This window comes from Polyergus mexicanus, unplaced genomic scaffold (genome assembly GCF_030449975.1).
Source record: "Polyergus mexicanus isolate NDT 795.1 unplaced genomic scaffold, iyPolMexi1.0 SCAF_18, whole genome shotgun sequence".
In the NCBI taxonomy this organism is placed as follows: Eukaryota; Metazoa; Arthropoda; class Insecta; order Hymenoptera; family Formicidae; genus Polyergus; species Polyergus mexicanus.
Window position 1 is genome coordinate 183,852 of NW_027223338.1, and position 18,330 is coordinate 202,181.

An 18,330-nucleotide genomic window follows, 5' to 3' on the forward strand; every position below is an offset into this window, starting at 1 on the left:
ACTTCACTGCAGTTAACATACGAAATTAATAAGGATTTCATATCTCATTCAGTTTCAGAAATATTAGCCTGTAACACTTTTAATGATTCATCCTATATATATATATATACATATATCAACTTGAAAAAATTAGTGAGGTTTATGAAACTGTTGCAAAATCAAAACCAAATAACGAAGAGTTTCCAATGCATCTTTTCGTGTCGTACGTTTGTCTCGGTGATTATAAAAAGCAGCAGTAAACTACTCTTATCCTGTTTAAAATGAAACCTAAGAATTCATATATTATTTCTAGGCTATTATGAGTATAGTAATGCATGCCATTCAAGCGGATCAAAAGTTAGCGAAAGGAATTATTTTACCTTTAGTAGGAAGAATGATTCTAAAATTAGTGAGGGAAAAGAAAATGGAAACGGAACGAAAGGTATAGCTTAATCTGGCTTTCAACTTTAGCTTTTAAATAGCTCCCACCCACGAACAACCTCTAAATCACGATTATCTTGTAGAGATGTCCATGTAATTGTATCGAGATAAGATTGTATAAGCATATTATCCAAAATAGAAAAAAGGCAGTACTGTCACACCAACATAAATCTATCTTATCTATATTTATCATAACAAAGTGAAACGAGTTATATTTAATGATTCTCTCAATTCTACAAAAAGCCTTGAATTTTTATAAAAGTTCTGTGTTTGTATGCAAGTGTGCGCTATCTTTATAGTTGGCTATAACAAATTTCGTTATCAGCAAAAATTGTTGAAGGTAATTTGTTCTAATATAACAATATCAATAATAATATTAATAATCATGAATAGATTAAATAATAAAAAGAGACGCGAGAAGAGTCGCGTCTCTCTTAAAAATGACTCGGTGAATCTAGTTAATCGTGGTTTATACCAAATAATGTGAACGCACAATCAACCGTGAGCATTTGCAACCAGCCTCCAAGTAAATACACATTGTTTTGCAATTCCAAAATCATTAAATAAAAATTATCAAAATAAGATTTCTTACTTCAAAAAGTTTATCCGAGAATGACACATCTCGATTTCCGATTTATTAAGGAAGACTTTTGTTGAAAGATTATGCGCTAAAATATATATATATATCTCATCTCTTTTTCTCTGTTATCATTTCTCTATATGCATTCTATTATATTTTATTATTATATTTCCTCGCTTTTTTCTTTTTTTCTTTCCACACCTTTTTCTTTTCTTTCTTTCTTTTCTTTCTGTGTAGCCTCGCCTTTCTTTTACTACAATGACGTGTATTCGTTCAAATAGATACACGTTTCGCGATACGTATGGAATATATCGAAAATACATTCAGAAAATATTTATATAGTTGTGTAAATTCATATTGCGATTTTCTTCTGATTGATCGTTAAATTGTCATTAATTTATTCTTTTATCAATCTCTAGCACAAGATATGTATATCGGCTATCATTATCACGATTATTATTATTATTTTTACCACTATACTATTTTTGCTACTAATACTACTCTGTTACTATCATTATTATTAGAACTATTATCTATTATTACTATTGCTACTAAACTATCGCTCCTACTATTAATTCCTATTACTATTACTGCTATACCATTATCATTCCTACATAGCATACCATTGTTATATATGGTTGTTAGATATTACTATCTCTTAATATTTTACAATACCCATAAATCTATTATTTTTTATAGAATATCTTTCGAAAGATTATTATTATTATTATTATTATTATTTCTGTTATTTTATTATTGCATTATTATTATTGTTATTTTATTAAATTAATAACACGTTATTTTAATTTTTTAGCAGTTATGTCATCTTTCGCAATCTGCATTTTGCTCACATTGTTCCGTCCGCAAAAATTATGTAAAAGATAAACCCTATATATTTTAATACGTAAATGCCCAGATAGCAAATGCACGTCATTTGACAAAATGCACGTGCACTTGTTACTTGGGCAATCGATCGTATCGTTGCAGTGCCTTTGCAATCGATATTAATCGATCAATAATTAAACATTTATATTTTTTAGCATGTATCGATCATCAATCTCTCATCAATTATATTTTTAGATGTAAATTATAATTAGTAATTATTCGTCTCTAGCCAATTATCAATTACGAACGTAATTAACAAATGTAAAATCAGATAAATTTTACATCTAATGATTCAATAGCGAGTTAATTACAATTTCACTCACATGTTTGCTTATAAAAAATACACGTTATGTATATATATATATATATATATATATATATATATATATATATATATATATATATAATATAAAGTACTTTCCATTAAGATATGAATCTTATCTACGAAGCATAATGTTAATGTGATAGGGCTAACCAGATCAGCCAAACTAACAGATAACGGCTATGCTATAACGTTAGTTGTGCATTTTCAACAAATCGAATGCGACTACATAGTTAATAATTAACTGTCATAAGTTTCACGCGGATACGCAGTAACGCGTTATTATTACCATTAGATTATGATTAATTTTACAGTTACAACTTTACGCGCGTCTCGAAACCATAAGTCATAAATCTATAGTCTATTATCACTATTAGCGATAGCACTATCAACAACTAATTATTATAGCGTTGTTATTGTCATTATCATTGTCATTGTGATGGTCATTGCCATGATCATTGTCACGTAGTCATTATCATTAATATATTTGATTATTATCGATGTTATTTCGAGTAAAATTATTATAATTCATACACATAGTTGAACGATTTGTGCGAGTATGAATTATTTTCGTAAGCGTTAGGTAAAAGTGACTAGGGTTTAACTATGTCTTCCCACACTATTTCTATATATAATTGAACCTAAGTCGGCTTTGATGTTTACAAAAAACAATTATTTTAAAAGATTGCGCAAGTTTATCGCATGTAACATTTTTCATGTAAATATATTGTACGTTGTGTTTTAAGAGTTTTACATAAGAATATACAGGGTGATTCACTCAAATGAGTGCTCATCTGTATTAACTTCTTTCCTAAATGTCTCAGGCAGAAATTATTCAGCAGGAAACGAATGCGCTGATGGGCTAATAAAAGCCAGACAGAAAATCATTTTTAAGCAAATTCAATTATCCAAAAATAGTACAATTCGTTCCGGTTTCGCACTATCTTCGGTAATTGTTAAAAAATAATATATCAGGAAAACGATATTTTTTTATTAATTTATTTTCTTTTCAATATATAATAGACATATTTTTATATTGTACAAACTTTATTTAAATCTCGAGAGGAACAACACGCGGAGTTTAATTTTTGTTACTCCTGATGGTGTGTATAATAATGGCCAGAATTAAAACGAATAATATTCCTAATAATCCAAGCATGAGCGCCGTGAGAACTGTAACAATCGACAACCAAGGATCTTCCTTTCGAGTCCAGACAATAGACTTAACTGTTGTAAAGAAGCTGTAAGTGAAATGGAAATGTACTTGTGTTACTGACGTCTCTTTTTATCTCTTGTATTTTTGGGGGAAGAAATAGATATAGTGAGATAGAGCCAAAATAAAAAAAAGGCTAGATAATATAATGGCCAACATTTTACATTCAGAATCTCAAGAGAAAAAATAAAGTTTAAAAATCTTAATAAAGTTGTCTTTTACCAAAAAGATTACTGCACACATAAAAATATACTTCTAAAATATTTTCAAAGAGTATAGACTCTCTCTCTTTAATCTCGTATTACGAGATTTTCATGTATAGAAGATATTAAGATAGCCTCTATATTAAAAAAAGAACCAGGGCACAGAAGGGTCAAGGTAAAGAGATTAGATTACAGTCAGAGCTAGGCAATATATTTCATTTACTTGTTTAGCGCACCTAAGAGAGTAGAGATTAATTTTTGTATTTAAATGTGTGTATGTGTGTGTGTGTGTGTGTGTGTGTTTGATAAGAAATGCTTTCTCTTGTCTGATATTTAAATCAATCGCATGTTGTTCACTTTTTATCTGCGTTTAAATTTACTTCTTTCTTCGCTTTGTTTTATACTTTACGATTGAAAAGTACTTTTCGCGTATTATTTTGTACATGAAGTATATTTTGCACAGTCCTGAGTGTAATTATAATGACGTTGAAATGCCGACGTGCTAGTTTCCATTTCTTCATCGGCAAGATCCTCGAAGGACGGCGCGATAGCATCGTCCAGATCCTTTCCCAGTTGTTTGAAGGCGGTTTTGCCGAGCCAATCGGCGAGATCATTGCGATTTAGCTGCCGAAGACGATGTACTATTGCCGCGTGCGTCTTTCCTCTGCCTTCCCCGGGAAAGCTATTCCAATGGAGCAAGTGACGCAAACACGAGATCTCCTCATCTACTTTACGTTCTTTCATTCGCGGAAATAACCGAGCGTTAGATATATTTTTGATACACGAATGAATTAATTAATAAATAAGTGGAAAATTTTTAAAGCAAAATTTTTTTGAGATATACTTATCAGTGAGGGGCAAAAAGAGGCTAACCAGCTGCGGCCAAGTTCTTCGGCAAGTCGTAAGTTGTGTAATGAAGCGCGGCGATCAATCGCCGGCACTCGAATGGATCAAGCCGTGCCGCGAGATATTCCAATTCGCTGAGATTCACGTCTATCGTGGCGCGAACCGTCGAACCGAAAATGATCGCACCGATCGTAACATAAATACCGATCGTCCAAAATCGCATTTTTCATCAAACGAGAGGTTAGAAAGAGAGAAGAGGAGGAAGACTTGCGTGAACGAAAACAAAGGAAAAAAATCGTCATTTCGTCATATCGAGATTTCTTCTCATTCGTGTATCAAAATTCAAAACGCGATTTTTCAAAGATTTTTTTCAAAAATATTCACGCATTTACTTATCAATTGATCTTTCTCTCATATTTGTCTCGTCCTACATGTCATCGTATCTGTCTCTTGGGTCTTCTCTTCTTTTTTCTGTAACATTTGTGACAAGCGGTCGGCGATCCATTTTCTAATATCTCCCGTTCTTTGGGGATGATCGGCGTCGTGATCTCCGTCTGCACCAATTCTGGCGAAAGAATCCTTTTCTTTTTTCTCCGCAATTTTTTCATTCGCTTCCTTCGTCCTTCCTCGATATCAGAAGGAGGATATTTCCTAAACGTATATTTCTCGTTGAGACTAATGAATCGTTCTCTCAAATCTCGTTGTATCTCGAAATTAAAGAAAGAATTTGCAAAGGAACGCATAGATCTCATACTGACTCTTTCTTCTTTCTCCATGTGAGCTTATTAATGATTCTCGCGCACTTTTTTCTCACGCATATAGTACAGCAGCAGGTCAAAATTACAGTCGCGATAATGATACCTCCGATAACGTATAAGGATAAGGAGATCGTACGGCGTCCTAAAATTGCATCGGAATGTCATTGTTCTCGCGTCTTGCTCTGAAAATCTTCATTCGACCCACCTGATAAAATATCGGGGACAGACGTGTCGGTATCGTTCATTCCTCGTTTATTTTTATACCATCCTGCTCTCGTTTCAATAAATATTATTACTAAATGGTAAGTAAATGATGTTTAACGGTTAGACAAATCGAAATATATATAATAAATAGAATATCGAAATATCGCGCGCGAATAACTTGGCTAATACTTGACTAACGTCACGTTCTCTCGCGGAGAGATTTGTGACCGATTTAGAAATGAAATTTTTTTAATACTTATTATAGAGAAAGAACAAAATAGGGAAATTGAGGAAGAGAGAGAAAAGGAAGAAAGGATGCAGCGGAAAAATTGCCAATAGGCAAATTACACATTTATTGCGAAACATACAGTAGAAATTTTATCACAATATTATGTTATATCAGTTTCAACCCCTTTTCGTTTCTTGAAACGCGAGTCGATATAATTGTAAGAAACAACAAATATTATTCTCTCTTTGGCGCAAAATTAATTATATGCAAGTGATTAGTTATATGTAATTAGTTGTATGTAAGTTGCATAAAAATCACGTTGCCCAAAACCATATCGTTCCATTGTGTGTACGATCATAAATCTTTTAATAAATGTTATTATTTTCGCGAAAAGCTCTATACGTATACAATATGCATCATGTATTTTTGTCAATTATAATTCAAAAATCGCGATTACGCGCGCGCGCGCGCGCGCGCGCACGCACGCACACACACACACACACACACACATACACATTGCGGATGTTTTAATTTTTATAAATCTCGTAAATGGTCGAAAAAATCAAGTCTAACATCTTTTTCCAAGCCTCCTGCGCCTCCAGCGTATATTGTTTTCCGAATAAGGAGGGAAAGAGACTTAACAACAACTGTTTTAAATTCTGAAAAAAAATATTATTATCTTTTAAGAAAAAAAGGAAACGTTTCGGAGTTATAATAATATATCAAGCCGATAAAAATATTGAGATCAACGACAAATTATCAGCTTGTATCAAAAGATAAAACTTTAATATAGAAATTAACTTATACGAGATTCTTTTTTATTTCTATAGGAACGAAGGATTTAAAAAAAAAAAAAAAATATTCTTTTTAAAACGGCCGATTAAATTACGATAATAAGGTTGATGATTCATACGGAAAATTTTTAATACAAGATACTGCTTTTACATTATTGCGGGGACAAGACAAATCTTCGCTTACTTCAAACTGCTCCTGTGTTTGCCCGCGATTCTTGTGCTTTTCAATCACATTAATCAGGCTCGCTTGCATCAATTCCGGATCGTACATTTGCTCAATCAGTTTGCTAAACGTCGATATAATACTGGCACAATGCGCTTGAAATCTCTTGTTTTTTGGCAATTCGTCAATCGGGATGTCCTTAAATGGCTTAAATTGCTTTTGGTACTCGGGATATTGTTTGAAAAAACTATAAAAAACGATTTCAATTTGAATATACCGTATTTTTAAAAAATTCACTTTCAAGATTCTTTATCGCAAGAGGTTCTTTATCGCTAAAATTATATTGGATTATAATCTCAAAATGAGACTATATATATAGACAAAGTGTTTTCTTTGTATTATGCATGAATTACGAGAATAAATAATCGATGATGAAAATGTAAACGTTGTCAGGCAAAAGTTAATATGGATGAGCAAGTGAATCACTCTGTTTACGTTTTGTCATAAAAGAGTTACGAGATTGAGTTTTTCATACGCGTCATATTCTCTTATATAAATAAGAAACATTTTATCCTTTCTTTTCTCATATATTACTTTAAAGCGAAAAGATCTACGAATACCACAATTTAATTCTAGATTTTGCGACATTTATTTAATATTTTGCGCCCGTAATCTTCTATATTTTCTATAAGATAGAACAGCATAATGAAGAGAGAGAGAGAGAGAGAGAGAGAGAGAGAGAGAGAGAGATAACACGCGCAATGTAATTATAATGTTACTATAAATCAAGGACAATCGAGCAGCGAAATGTTTAGATCGATAACACAGCTAATTTTTCGCTAATAAAATCACAGATTCGCTCGATTTGAATATCTTGGCATGTTAAAATCACAGGACGTCGCACGTCAAATGTCAATAAGCAAGTTTAACGATTCGAGACAGAAATATGTCGCATATGCGTCTTTTACGTGCTTAAAAATTGCAAATTCTAGGCACATCATCACTCATCAGATATGCCATTTCAAACTACTACGAAAGATGGTTTCGATGGCGTAATAATCTAATCCCGTATCGTATACAGATCAAAAATGTTTATCACTCGGTGAGAAATGTAGATGGAGAAAATATGTATTAGACGTCTGTAGACGTTTTTCCGATGTGTGATTTCTTATGATTTCTAATGATAATGAAATTGGCGTTGAAATTTTTATAACGCGCACTCGCCGCCGCGTCTTTCGCGATTCATCGCGACGCAATATGCATCGGCAGACCCGATTGGTTTTGACGAGACGTGAGAGTTATTCGCGACGAGGTTTGCGACGCGTGATATGGATTTTCAATGATGCGCCAAACGCGCATCGATAATATAATTAAAATAAATGAATGGCTCGTGTTAGAATGCGGAAGTTTGCGAGAACGAAGGAAGCTGCGTCGAAGGAGAGCGAGAGAGAGAATTTCAAATTCCGCACGCGTATCGCGAAACTATTGTATTATCGACCATTTTGATCCATGTGAAAGAATTATTTTATGATATCCTCAATCTGCCGACGTTGTTGGCAACGTTTACCGTCTTTCCGTCGATTTATCCTCACCAAGTACTGAACTAACATCGAAAAATAGAACGGACGAGAAGAGACGATAATTCACTCACGCGATCATAACGGCGAGTCCGGCCGAAACCTCGTCTTTACGAGCAATCGCCCATGTGTTCTGCACCAGCCTCTTTTGCTTCTCCGTCATGCCAATTTTCTCGTCTACCTTACTATCGTCCAGAAAGAAATTAAATAGACCGCGAAACAACGCCATATTCGTCGCGCCGTATAAGAATAGAATCTAATCTATAGAAAACAATCATGCATCGTTGATCAGATAATTATTCCGCGCGTAATCTTTAATGAAAAGAGTATTTACTTTAATCAAGAATATTGCAGAATTGATTAAAGGAATATGTGTACAATAATTTACGAGTTTTTATTTAAGTTTTTAACTAAAAAAAATGAGCCTTTTTTACAATTTTCATTATTATTAATCAATGACAGTTTTATGCCTCTATTGTTTAAGAGTACGATTAATGTAATGAAAAATTAAATGCTTTCGACAAAAGTAAGAGAAACAAGATGTATTCCGATAAAATGGCAGCTAATTTCATACACCGTTCTAGTATACTAAATTTTTTAAATTATTACATATGCAATGGAAAAAGAAATTTTTTAACATATCATTATCTCTGGAAGATATATATATATATATATATATATATATATATATATATATATATATATATATAAAACACATGTATTGTATATATCATATTGTACAAACGGTAATAATTTTCGAGCAAATTTGTAAAAACACTTTTTCTTTCATTACGTGCATCGTCTTTCTTTTATTATGCGTAGAGTTAACGTTACGTTAACTGTTAACAAATAGACGGACGACAAAGCATCTACTATAGTAGAGAAAATAAAAGGAACCAACAATTCAAATCAACATCAAATATATGAAATAAATCACGAATAGATGTTTGTGCAATAATTTTCTTATTTTTTCTCGCGATTAATTTATCATTCTTTTCTCTTTTTGGCAACCTTGACATTGCAATTGTTTAAACTGTCCACGGATGAAGATAGAGCGTAAAGAGGGTAAAACTAAACCGAGTGATACCAGGCAGAGCGAGGAGACACCGGAGACACTGCGCGAGCAACTACAAATTGGTATGATGATACGAGGCTCGCTTATCCAGAATCGTATCAATTACTCTATAATCCAGTACAATATGTCACGTGCCACGCGTGCACACTGGTCAAGCAGCGACTACTCGATGCTGCGGCCGATCTAACTATTTTAAAGCCGTCCCCACTCTCCACTTCCGAATACACGCGATGAAGAGAAATTGCGTTACATTCGCGAGACATTCCAAAGTCCGTATATATAAGCTCGGTTGTCTCCAGCAAGGATCTCGTTATTAAATAATAAGCGAAAAATCCGCCACCGATAACGAGCACGGGATCATTCTCTCTTGGGTAATTCCGTAAATCGAATCCACTTCCAGGCGAAATAAAACAAATTAAGAATGAAGAAAAATGAAGAAATTGGCGGGACAGAGTCTGTAAACTTGACTTACCGTATATAAGTCTCCGGAGATCTCGATTAAACGATAAATGAAAAATTTGCCAACGATCGCCCTTTTGGACAAGTAAAGTAAAGTATCGTAAGGAATCGTAAAGAATCGTAAAGTGAATTCAAAATAGCGACATTAGCACGCTAATGGAAAATTTGTTCAATTTAGCGAAGAAGGACGAAATAGTATTTTCTTCAATTCCACTTAAATATACAGTCGTATAGTTTGGTTCTTATACATTTCACAATATTTTTCACGATTTTAAGATATTTAATAAAATATAAAAATTCCGAATAATATATACACATATCTCTCTCATATATTGTTATATATTTATTATTTATATCTGTGTATAAAAGATAACTGAAAAGAGACAGAATTTTGAAATTTATTTTTTAAATTATTTAATGATCTATTTTTTAATTAATAATATTAATATCTTCCATTAATTTCTATACATTTTCATTCAATTTTATATATTCAATAACGTTTTATATTGTTTCCAGATCTTTAACAAGATGTAAAAATTTCGAATAATATGTATATATATATATATATATATATATATATATATATATATATATATATATATCGTTACACATCATTTATATTTGTGTAAAAAATAATTGGGAGATAGAATCTCAGAAATTTGAAATTTATTTATTCAATTATTTATTATCGACCTACCTTATTTTTAATCATTTCAATGTTAATTCATTCCATCGTAATCACACGTCCCTTAGACATTGTACGTTTGCCAAAAGACGTCAGACATCTCTCACGCACATGCGGTTAGTTTGTTATAAAATATATTATCGATCGACCACGCGCGTGAGGCATATTTGATATCTTTGATTCACGAAAAATACAATGTCTGGAAAACATGATCCCAACACGATAGATTAAATAAAAAGATCTCAGGCGACAATCAAATGCTGGAGTAATATAATCCCAGAATTTTTAGGAAATGAAATACAATTGTGACCTAAAATTCTCAAACTAGAATCACGGCTTTTATAATTTGTGCGAAATGTTGTTTTTGTATTGTAAAATCAGAAAATGGCGGCGAGCTTTGCTTATTCCTTCGTGTGAAGTGTTAGAAAAGACGGAACGATGAGATATATCTATACGTATACACATACCTGGCGATGATCGTGCATCGGTTGCACTGTGGCTGCATTTTTGGCGAAGAAATGTCATGAAAGATATGCGACGACGATCTCGATCGAACGCGCGAAAACGAATCGCCAATAATATCGATATTATGCGCTAATAACGAGAGGTGCACGCGGGGTTTTCGCGTTACGACGAATACGCTTTACAAGACACTTCCGGTAATTATTCGCGCGTGAGATTCACTTTTAGTCAAGGACGATCGTGGGAAATGCCGTTTCACGAATGCGAATTCGAAATTTATTCAGAAGCGATATATTTTGCGATTCTCAAAGTATCGAGACGATCGAGATGTCGAGGCAATTGCGATGTGTGTAATAGGCTACGCTCATTTTAGTCGCATCTCTCTTTTGCATTTTTGAAATATCAAATACGAAATAAATATACACCCCCACAATTTAACCCCTTTGTCGAGAGAAGGAGCAAAGAAAGAGTGCAATTAACGCGAATGGAGTTAATATTTTTAACGTATAGAAATAAAATTCGAAATGTATTAATAAATATTAGAAATGATCGAAATATATGTATTTAGCGAATTATATTGCAAGATGTATAATATTGAGAGAGATACGACTATACCAAACAATGATATGTATCTATATAAATGTACATACATTAGACGATTACCGCTATCGTTGTACGTCGACGAAAATTTCAGATACGCCTTCAGGACGACTTCGATGGATGTCGGGCACAAAGATAAGGATCGCCGATATTAAAATCACGCGACATTGACAATGTCCACGCCACTTCATCAAGCATTTTCGATAATTCTTCATACGCACGCACGCGCGAGAGAGAGATTTACTTTTATAATGACGGTACACATTCGTAAGAAGAGGCAGGAGGGGAAGGGGAAGGGGAGGAGGAGGAGGAACGCACGTTACTTGCGAATATACACGCGATTTTACGAACCGTCGCGGCGCGATTCGAAATCTATTCAGATACAACGTTACGTCGAAGCAATTCGAATCGGATAACGTTATTGTACGCCGATATTCGATGCGTTTACGCGGATAAATATTCCGCACTTTACCGAGACACTCGCGACAAACTTTTTCGCGCGCGAGATTTACTTTAAGCCACGAACAATCGCGATGTGACAAGTGTGGAATGAATAAACAGTTTTATGCGCGCTCCATCTGGCGTCACGTGTATGCACAACGCTAGGTATTCTTTGATTGACCAATGAGAACAAGAGGAACGAGGATCTCCTCATCCAATCGCCAATCAGACGCATCTAAAAAAAAAAAAAAACCAAATGGGGGTTAATCTTCTGAGATTTATTTCGTGATCGAAAAAACGATATTGCGATTCTCGAAAGATTCAAACCAATGCGGATTATATTCCATTCCCGGAATAATATACGGTGCTCTAACCTTGAACAAATACTTAAATACTTTGGAAAGAGTATATGAAAGAAAAAAGAAGAAGACGCAAAAGTATCTATTTTCTAATTTATTTCTATTCGCGCTTGCATATTCAATAAATCATTGTATATTTTTGAGAGATAATATATTTCGATAAGATACGCGTGTAATTTTAATACTTTCTCTAATCTATGATTGTGTTTGCGTATAATGTTATTTTGATCCCATTGGAACTTATGTATTTGTAAAAAGATGTTAAATTTCCTTTCTTCCTTTTAATACTTTGTTTATATACACTTGTTATTATATATATTGTTTTATACACTTGTTTTATATATATATATATATATATATATATATATTTGAGAAATATATAAAAATATAATCTTGAAATTTTTATTTTTTCTGGAATTCTGAAATTTTTACTTTTTCTGCTTTCCAATTTAATATTCATGACAAATTGTAGTCTTTACAAGAACTTGGCAAACTATTCTCGAAAACTAGGCGATATAAACATATGAAAAACTGTTGCACACTTTTGTGATTTTAACACAAGTTTTTAATTGTCTGTAATGTTAAACAGGTCAATAAAGCATTGCAACAATGAATGACGATTTGGTAAACGATATTCTGAATATGTACAAATCAACTAATCCATTCAAAATAGTAATGCCGTGTTCTAGTAGTCGAAAAGTAGCATTGAATGATAGAGTTTTACATAATATAGAATCTGATGATGTTAATAACGATATGGAATCAGAAATGAATTATGTGAAAGAATACAGACAAAAAGATGATCAAGAATATTTACAGGTAATATGACACTATAACTATGTAATATTGTTACCACTTTTGCAATTGTTTTATTTTGTCCTTTCTACTATTCCTTCTATAGTTGAAAAATAATATTATTTTTGATAAAAATAATCATGTGGACAATATGTCGGAAGTCACTGCATTTGAAGGAGAAGCACTTAGCAGAGAAAATACTGCTCAAATTTATCGAACTTACAACTTTGCTTATCGACCCAAGACCAATTTACCTATTATTTCTGTGAAAGATAAAATTGTATCCATGATTGCGAGCAATTCTGTCGTTGTTATCCGTGGTTCCACAGGTTGCGGAAAAACGACACAAATACCTCAGTTTATTCTTGATGCCGAATTTGAGAAGAGACAACATTGTAATATTGTAGGTATGTTCTGCCCGAGTTTAAATTGCATCTTTTGAATTTTTTCGCTGCTACAGAATATTACTCTAATATTATTAACATTTTGCCGATATGAGAATCTTTGTATTTGCAGTAACGCAGCCGAGACGTATCGCTGCTTTGAGCATCGCGAAACGAGTCAGCCAGGAAAGAGAATGGCCTGTCGGTACGATTGTAGGATATCAAATGGGTCTAATAAAGAATACATGTCCCGACACTCGTATAACATATTGCACGACCGGTGTGCTCTTGCATAAGTTCGTAAATAAAAAGCATATGATGGAATATACCCATGTTATATTAGACGAGGTTCACGAGCGTGATGAAGACATGGATTTTCTTCTGCTCGTGGTTAAAAAGTTATTGCGTACGAATTCCATGACAGTTAAAGTTATATTGATGTCTGCTACAATCGATGTAGATAAATTAGCTGAATATTTTTCCTCGCCTGTAGAAAATAAGCTTCTACCAGCACCTATTATCGACATACCACAACGTAGTCCTTACAACGTTTCTATATATTATATAGATGAAATAGAAAACCTGGGTAATGTAAGTATATACTTTTTAACCATACACAAATAAATATTTTAATGTTTGGGAACAAGCATTATCATTGTTTGGTTTACAAGAAAGGAAAATTTTACAAATTAACATTTTCTTTAAGGTTTTTTTTTTTTTTATGGAAATTGTGAAATTAGAGGTCGCTATTATATATCCATATTCCGAATATTAATATTAATATTTGTATAAATTTTGCTTATTTTTTATAGATGAATATTATCCTTTCTTTTCTTATAATATATATACACACATAATCAATGCTATTAGCAAATAATTATCTTTCTTTTTTGTCTCATGATTTTAATCAAAGAACTAATCATGAAAAATATTTTTTCGGATAGATACCTCGAATAAACGACGATGCACCAAGATTAACATACGATATGGTTAAGTTTTGTGCACGTATTATACATATTTTTGATCGTATTGATAGAAAGAGCAATGATTCCGATAGTGCGTACAAACGGCACGCCGTGCTAATATTTTTACCTGGACTTTCTGAAATCGAAGATCTACGTTCTGTGCTTTCATCAGAAAAATACGCGGATGCGAAATGGAATATAATTATTTTACATTCATTGATCTCAACTGAGGACCAAGAGAATATATTTAAAAAGCCACCAGAAGATTTTCGACGTATCATACTTTCGACAAATATCGCTGAAAGTAGCGTCACTGTGCCAGACGTTAAATACGGTACGTTATCGTCAATCGAAAATATTTGTTTATCGAAAGAGAGAGAGAGAGAGAGAGAGAATTTGCTATTTTAATTTTAATTTATAAAACTATTTAGTTCTTTTTCTTTTTGGTTTTTAGTGATTGATTTTTGCTTAACGAAACTTCTTGTAACTGAGTCTGGATCCAATTATCAATGTCTACAACTTTGTTGGGCAAGCAAATCAAATTGTCAGCAACGTGCTGGCCGCGCAGGTCGTGTAATGGATGGTAGAGTATATAGAATGGTGCCAAGATCATTTTATGAGGCAAGTATCATTTTTACATGAGACAATAATCCGATCATATCTTCTCTCACACGAAATACAATTTATAAATATATTATTTTAAAAATTGTGTATGTGTGTGTGTGTGTGTGTGTGTACAGACAATACTACACGAAGAATCTCCTCCGGAAATGCTAAGAATTCCGCTCGCAAACGTAATTCTCAAGACAAAATTACTGAATATGGGCGAACCAAAAGCTCTGCTTGCTCTTTCTCTGGACCCACCCAACCTCAGCAATTTACGGAACACTACATTATTGTTAAAGGAAGTGGGTGCATTGCGTGATAAGGGCCAAAGCATTCAAGACTGTGACGGGGAGCTGACGTCCCTTGGTCGTGTAATGGCCGCCCTTCCATTAGACATACACATATCGAAGTTGATCGTTTTGGGTCATATCTTCGGTATTCTGCAGGACACGATCATTATCGCGGCCAGCATGTCTGTCAAGGATATATTTAATATCAATTTTCACGAATTAGAATCGACCTATAATGAGAAGCTGTATTGGGCCGCTAATTCGGATAGTGACAGCATAGCTTGCTTGAACGCTTTCAAAGTATGGCGAAATGATAAAGCCAATCGTCGTATAACTAACCCGCAGGAGGAAAAAGAATGGGCTAAGCGAAAAAGTCTCCGCGTGAAATCGTTGCGCGAGATAGATGCCTTTATAACTGAGCTAACGATGAAATTACGCCATTTTGGTATAAAAGAAACTATGGGTAATAATAAAAACACTTGGGAAAATCTTTGTATCGATCACACTTTTATAATTAAAATGATAATTTCCGGTGCGTTCTATCCAAATTATTTCATTAAGTTTCCAAACAAGATGCAAGATTGCAAACAGAATATAGAGAAACAATTGTCGTTCCGCAACCCAATAAATACTGTTATCCTACGGGGATGGCCATTGCATCAGCCTGGATCGTTGTATTCCAAAAGATTTCAGGAGATTTTCGGACAGCATATAGGGCTCAAAAATGACGAAGACATAACTGTATCCTTCGATGGATCAAACCGTATTTACATCGAATACGAGGAAAAGAATTGCGCACCCAATAATTACTGGTTCGTTCAAAATTGTGTCAAGATGAGACAGTGTCGAATTCCGATCCAAATAAAATTATTAAGCGAAACAGATGCTCGTCGCCGAGCTGAGAAACTCGGTGTTACGAAGGATTATGGAAAAATCGTTTTCTCTTCTTCCGATCCGCAAGAACCACCGTACAAGAGATACATGTACGATAAGAAACCGTATCCTGAATTACCGGAAGAATCCGAATATCGATCAAAAGTGATATTGCAAGGTCCCTTTTCACCGATAGAGACTCAACTGATTCATCTGGTGAGCATTGGAATGTCGAAATTTGTGACCGTGGATACCACGTCGGTGAATTCTGTTCTACTCGACACCTGCCTGGATAATCCGAGAGAATTTCTTCTCGTGGCGCAAACTATTAATAGAAGTTCCAAAAATATTGCGCATTTGATCTTACGAAATACAACTCTCTTGCCTAACACGCCTGGTCTCGCGTCATTAATCACTTTAATTTTTACGCCGTACATGGAATTAAGACGTAGTCCTCTTGGCACTTATTACACAGGTGCTTTGTGCGGATTAGGATATGATCCTTTTACAGGGAAAAGCTTATTTCCGGAACACGATATACAAATTATATTCGACATTGAGATCACGATGAACGACCTGCGAATGGTACGTCATTCAATATTTCAAGTTTTCATACATTATGCAATATGCATGTAACATGTTTCAATGTATTTAGATAAAGCTGATAAAGTATCTGGGAGTTTCTTTCTTGTGAGAAATATTTATGCTCATTATATAAATATGTAAAATGAAGACAATTTAATATACATTAATTGTATGTAAAAATTTTGTTGGCAGATAAATAAATTGCGCCACTGGATGAATGTTGCAATGCACTTTACTGAAGACGACAATATAGATGAGGAGACTCAAAATGAGCTGACTATAAAGTGCCAGAATCAAATTAAGAATGCATTCAAAGAAATAATATATAAATCCCGTAAGAAACAGGAGCCAATCTTAACTAATAATTTCGACAGATGGAATCTATATGACGAAACTCTATTTCTGGAGCCTGTTCGAGAAACCTTGAGACAAAGTAATATATACCGTCTACACAAAGCGTTGGAGTTGAACGAAAAAAACGATAAACTCGAAGAAATAATCAAACATTTGTTAGAATTGGAAATTCTGGCTCACAAGTATGTACATTCATTATCATTATTTTCTCTAGAATCTCTATGTAACAAATGTCTACTAACATGTTATCCATATTGTTTACAATATGTATCTATCGTGTATCATTTTAAAGTTAAACATAAAGTCATGTTATTTTAATACAATACAAAATTTGTCGATATATTATTATATATATTTAGCTATTGAGTAATTAAATAATCTATAATATGGGTCTTTTCTTTTAGATAAATTATCTTCAAAATATTGAATAAATCATAAACTATTAAATTAAACATTCAATATATATGTATACATATAATTATTGTTTCTTTTGTATTTGATAATGATATTTCATATTATATTTGCAGAGATCCGCATGAGACGAGTATCACACCTGTTTACTGCAAATTGTGTCTAACAGAAATATGTGGCATTATAGATCTTCGTGCACATTTATGTTCGGAACAACATACAAAAAAGCAACAAATGATAGATACAACAATTGAATTTGGAGAAGATTTGCAAAGTATCCTAACAAAAATGAGGCTATAATACGATGTGAAAAATGAGATTATAAATTGCAGTTGATTAATTTTCTTTTATTTCATAAGGTTTACTTCTATGCATATGTATATTTTATTTTTTATTTGATCGTGTTTAGTTTATTTGACATTATACATATGAAACCAAAGAGTTTCATGTACATAATTAATAAATAAAGTATTAGTCATTATATTTCTAAAAACTTATTGTGATTGTATTATTGTAAAAAGAGACAATTGTTGTTTTTTACAATATATTTTCTTTTTACTTTTGGTTCACAATTGAGCATATTATTATTATTATTTTATGTTATTCTTTATACTTTAACGTTTTCAGAAAATAATTTACTAATATATATAAACATATAAATATGTAAGCATTTTTCATATTGTATTACGTATGTATATAGTGTAGGTTTGTATCAATGCATTTATAAAATGACAAAATTATATTTCATAACATAATTATACAAGATAGATATTTTATATTCAAAAAGATATCC

General features: G+C 33.0%; 3 protein-coding genes across 4 annotated transcripts; 1 reads left to right on the forward strand and 2 right to left on the reverse strand.

Annotated features, from left to right (window-relative positions):
• Positions 1-4,772: 4,772 nt before the first annotated feature.
• LOC138941294 (uncharacterized) lies at positions 4,773-5,472 on the reverse strand. The gene is made up of 3 exons (XM_070310851.1): positions 5,433-5,472; positions 5,228-5,369; positions 4,773-5,120 (listed from the first exon to the last, which is right to left on the reverse strand). The coding sequence occupies exons 1-3, from the start codon at positions 5,470-5,472 to the stop codon at positions 4,904-4,906; spliced, it is 399 nt and encodes a 132-aa protein (XP_070166952.1). The 3' UTR covers positions 4,773-4,903.
• A 325-nt stretch (positions 5,473-5,797) lies between these two features.
• Positions 5,798-9,438, reverse strand: Glob1 (globin 1). 2 transcript variants are annotated; one of them, XM_070310611.1, is made up of 4 exons: positions 9,376-9,402; positions 8,269-8,455; positions 6,639-6,864; positions 5,798-6,319 (listed from the first exon to the last, which is right to left on the reverse strand). In XM_070310611.1, exons 2-4 carry the CDS (start codon positions 8,421-8,423, stop codon positions 6,188-6,190), a joined length of 513 nt encoding a protein of 170 aa, XP_070166712.1. In that variant the 5' UTR covers positions 8,424-8,455; positions 9,376-9,402; the 3' UTR covers positions 5,798-6,187. The 2 variants fall into 2 exon arrangements, with proteins under 2 accessions (XP_070166712.1, XP_070166711.1); XM_070310610.1 differs by having other exon boundaries at positions 5,799-6,319; positions 9,282-9,438.
• A 2,829-nt stretch (positions 9,439-12,267) lies between these two features.
• Positions 12,268-18,029, forward strand: LOC138941187 (probable ATP-dependent RNA helicase spindle-E). Its single transcript, XM_070310612.1, has 9 exons — positions 12,268-12,353; positions 12,865-13,094; positions 13,177-13,477; positions 13,587-14,044; positions 14,398-14,752; positions 14,873-15,039; positions 15,159-16,772; positions 16,965-17,308; positions 17,654-18,029. Exons 2-9 carry the CDS (start codon positions 12,885-12,887, stop codon positions 17,835-17,837), a joined length of 3,633 nt encoding a protein of 1,210 aa, XP_070166713.1. The 5' UTR covers positions 12,268-12,353; positions 12,865-12,884; the 3' UTR covers positions 17,838-18,029.
• Positions 18,030-18,330: the final 301 nt, after the last annotated feature.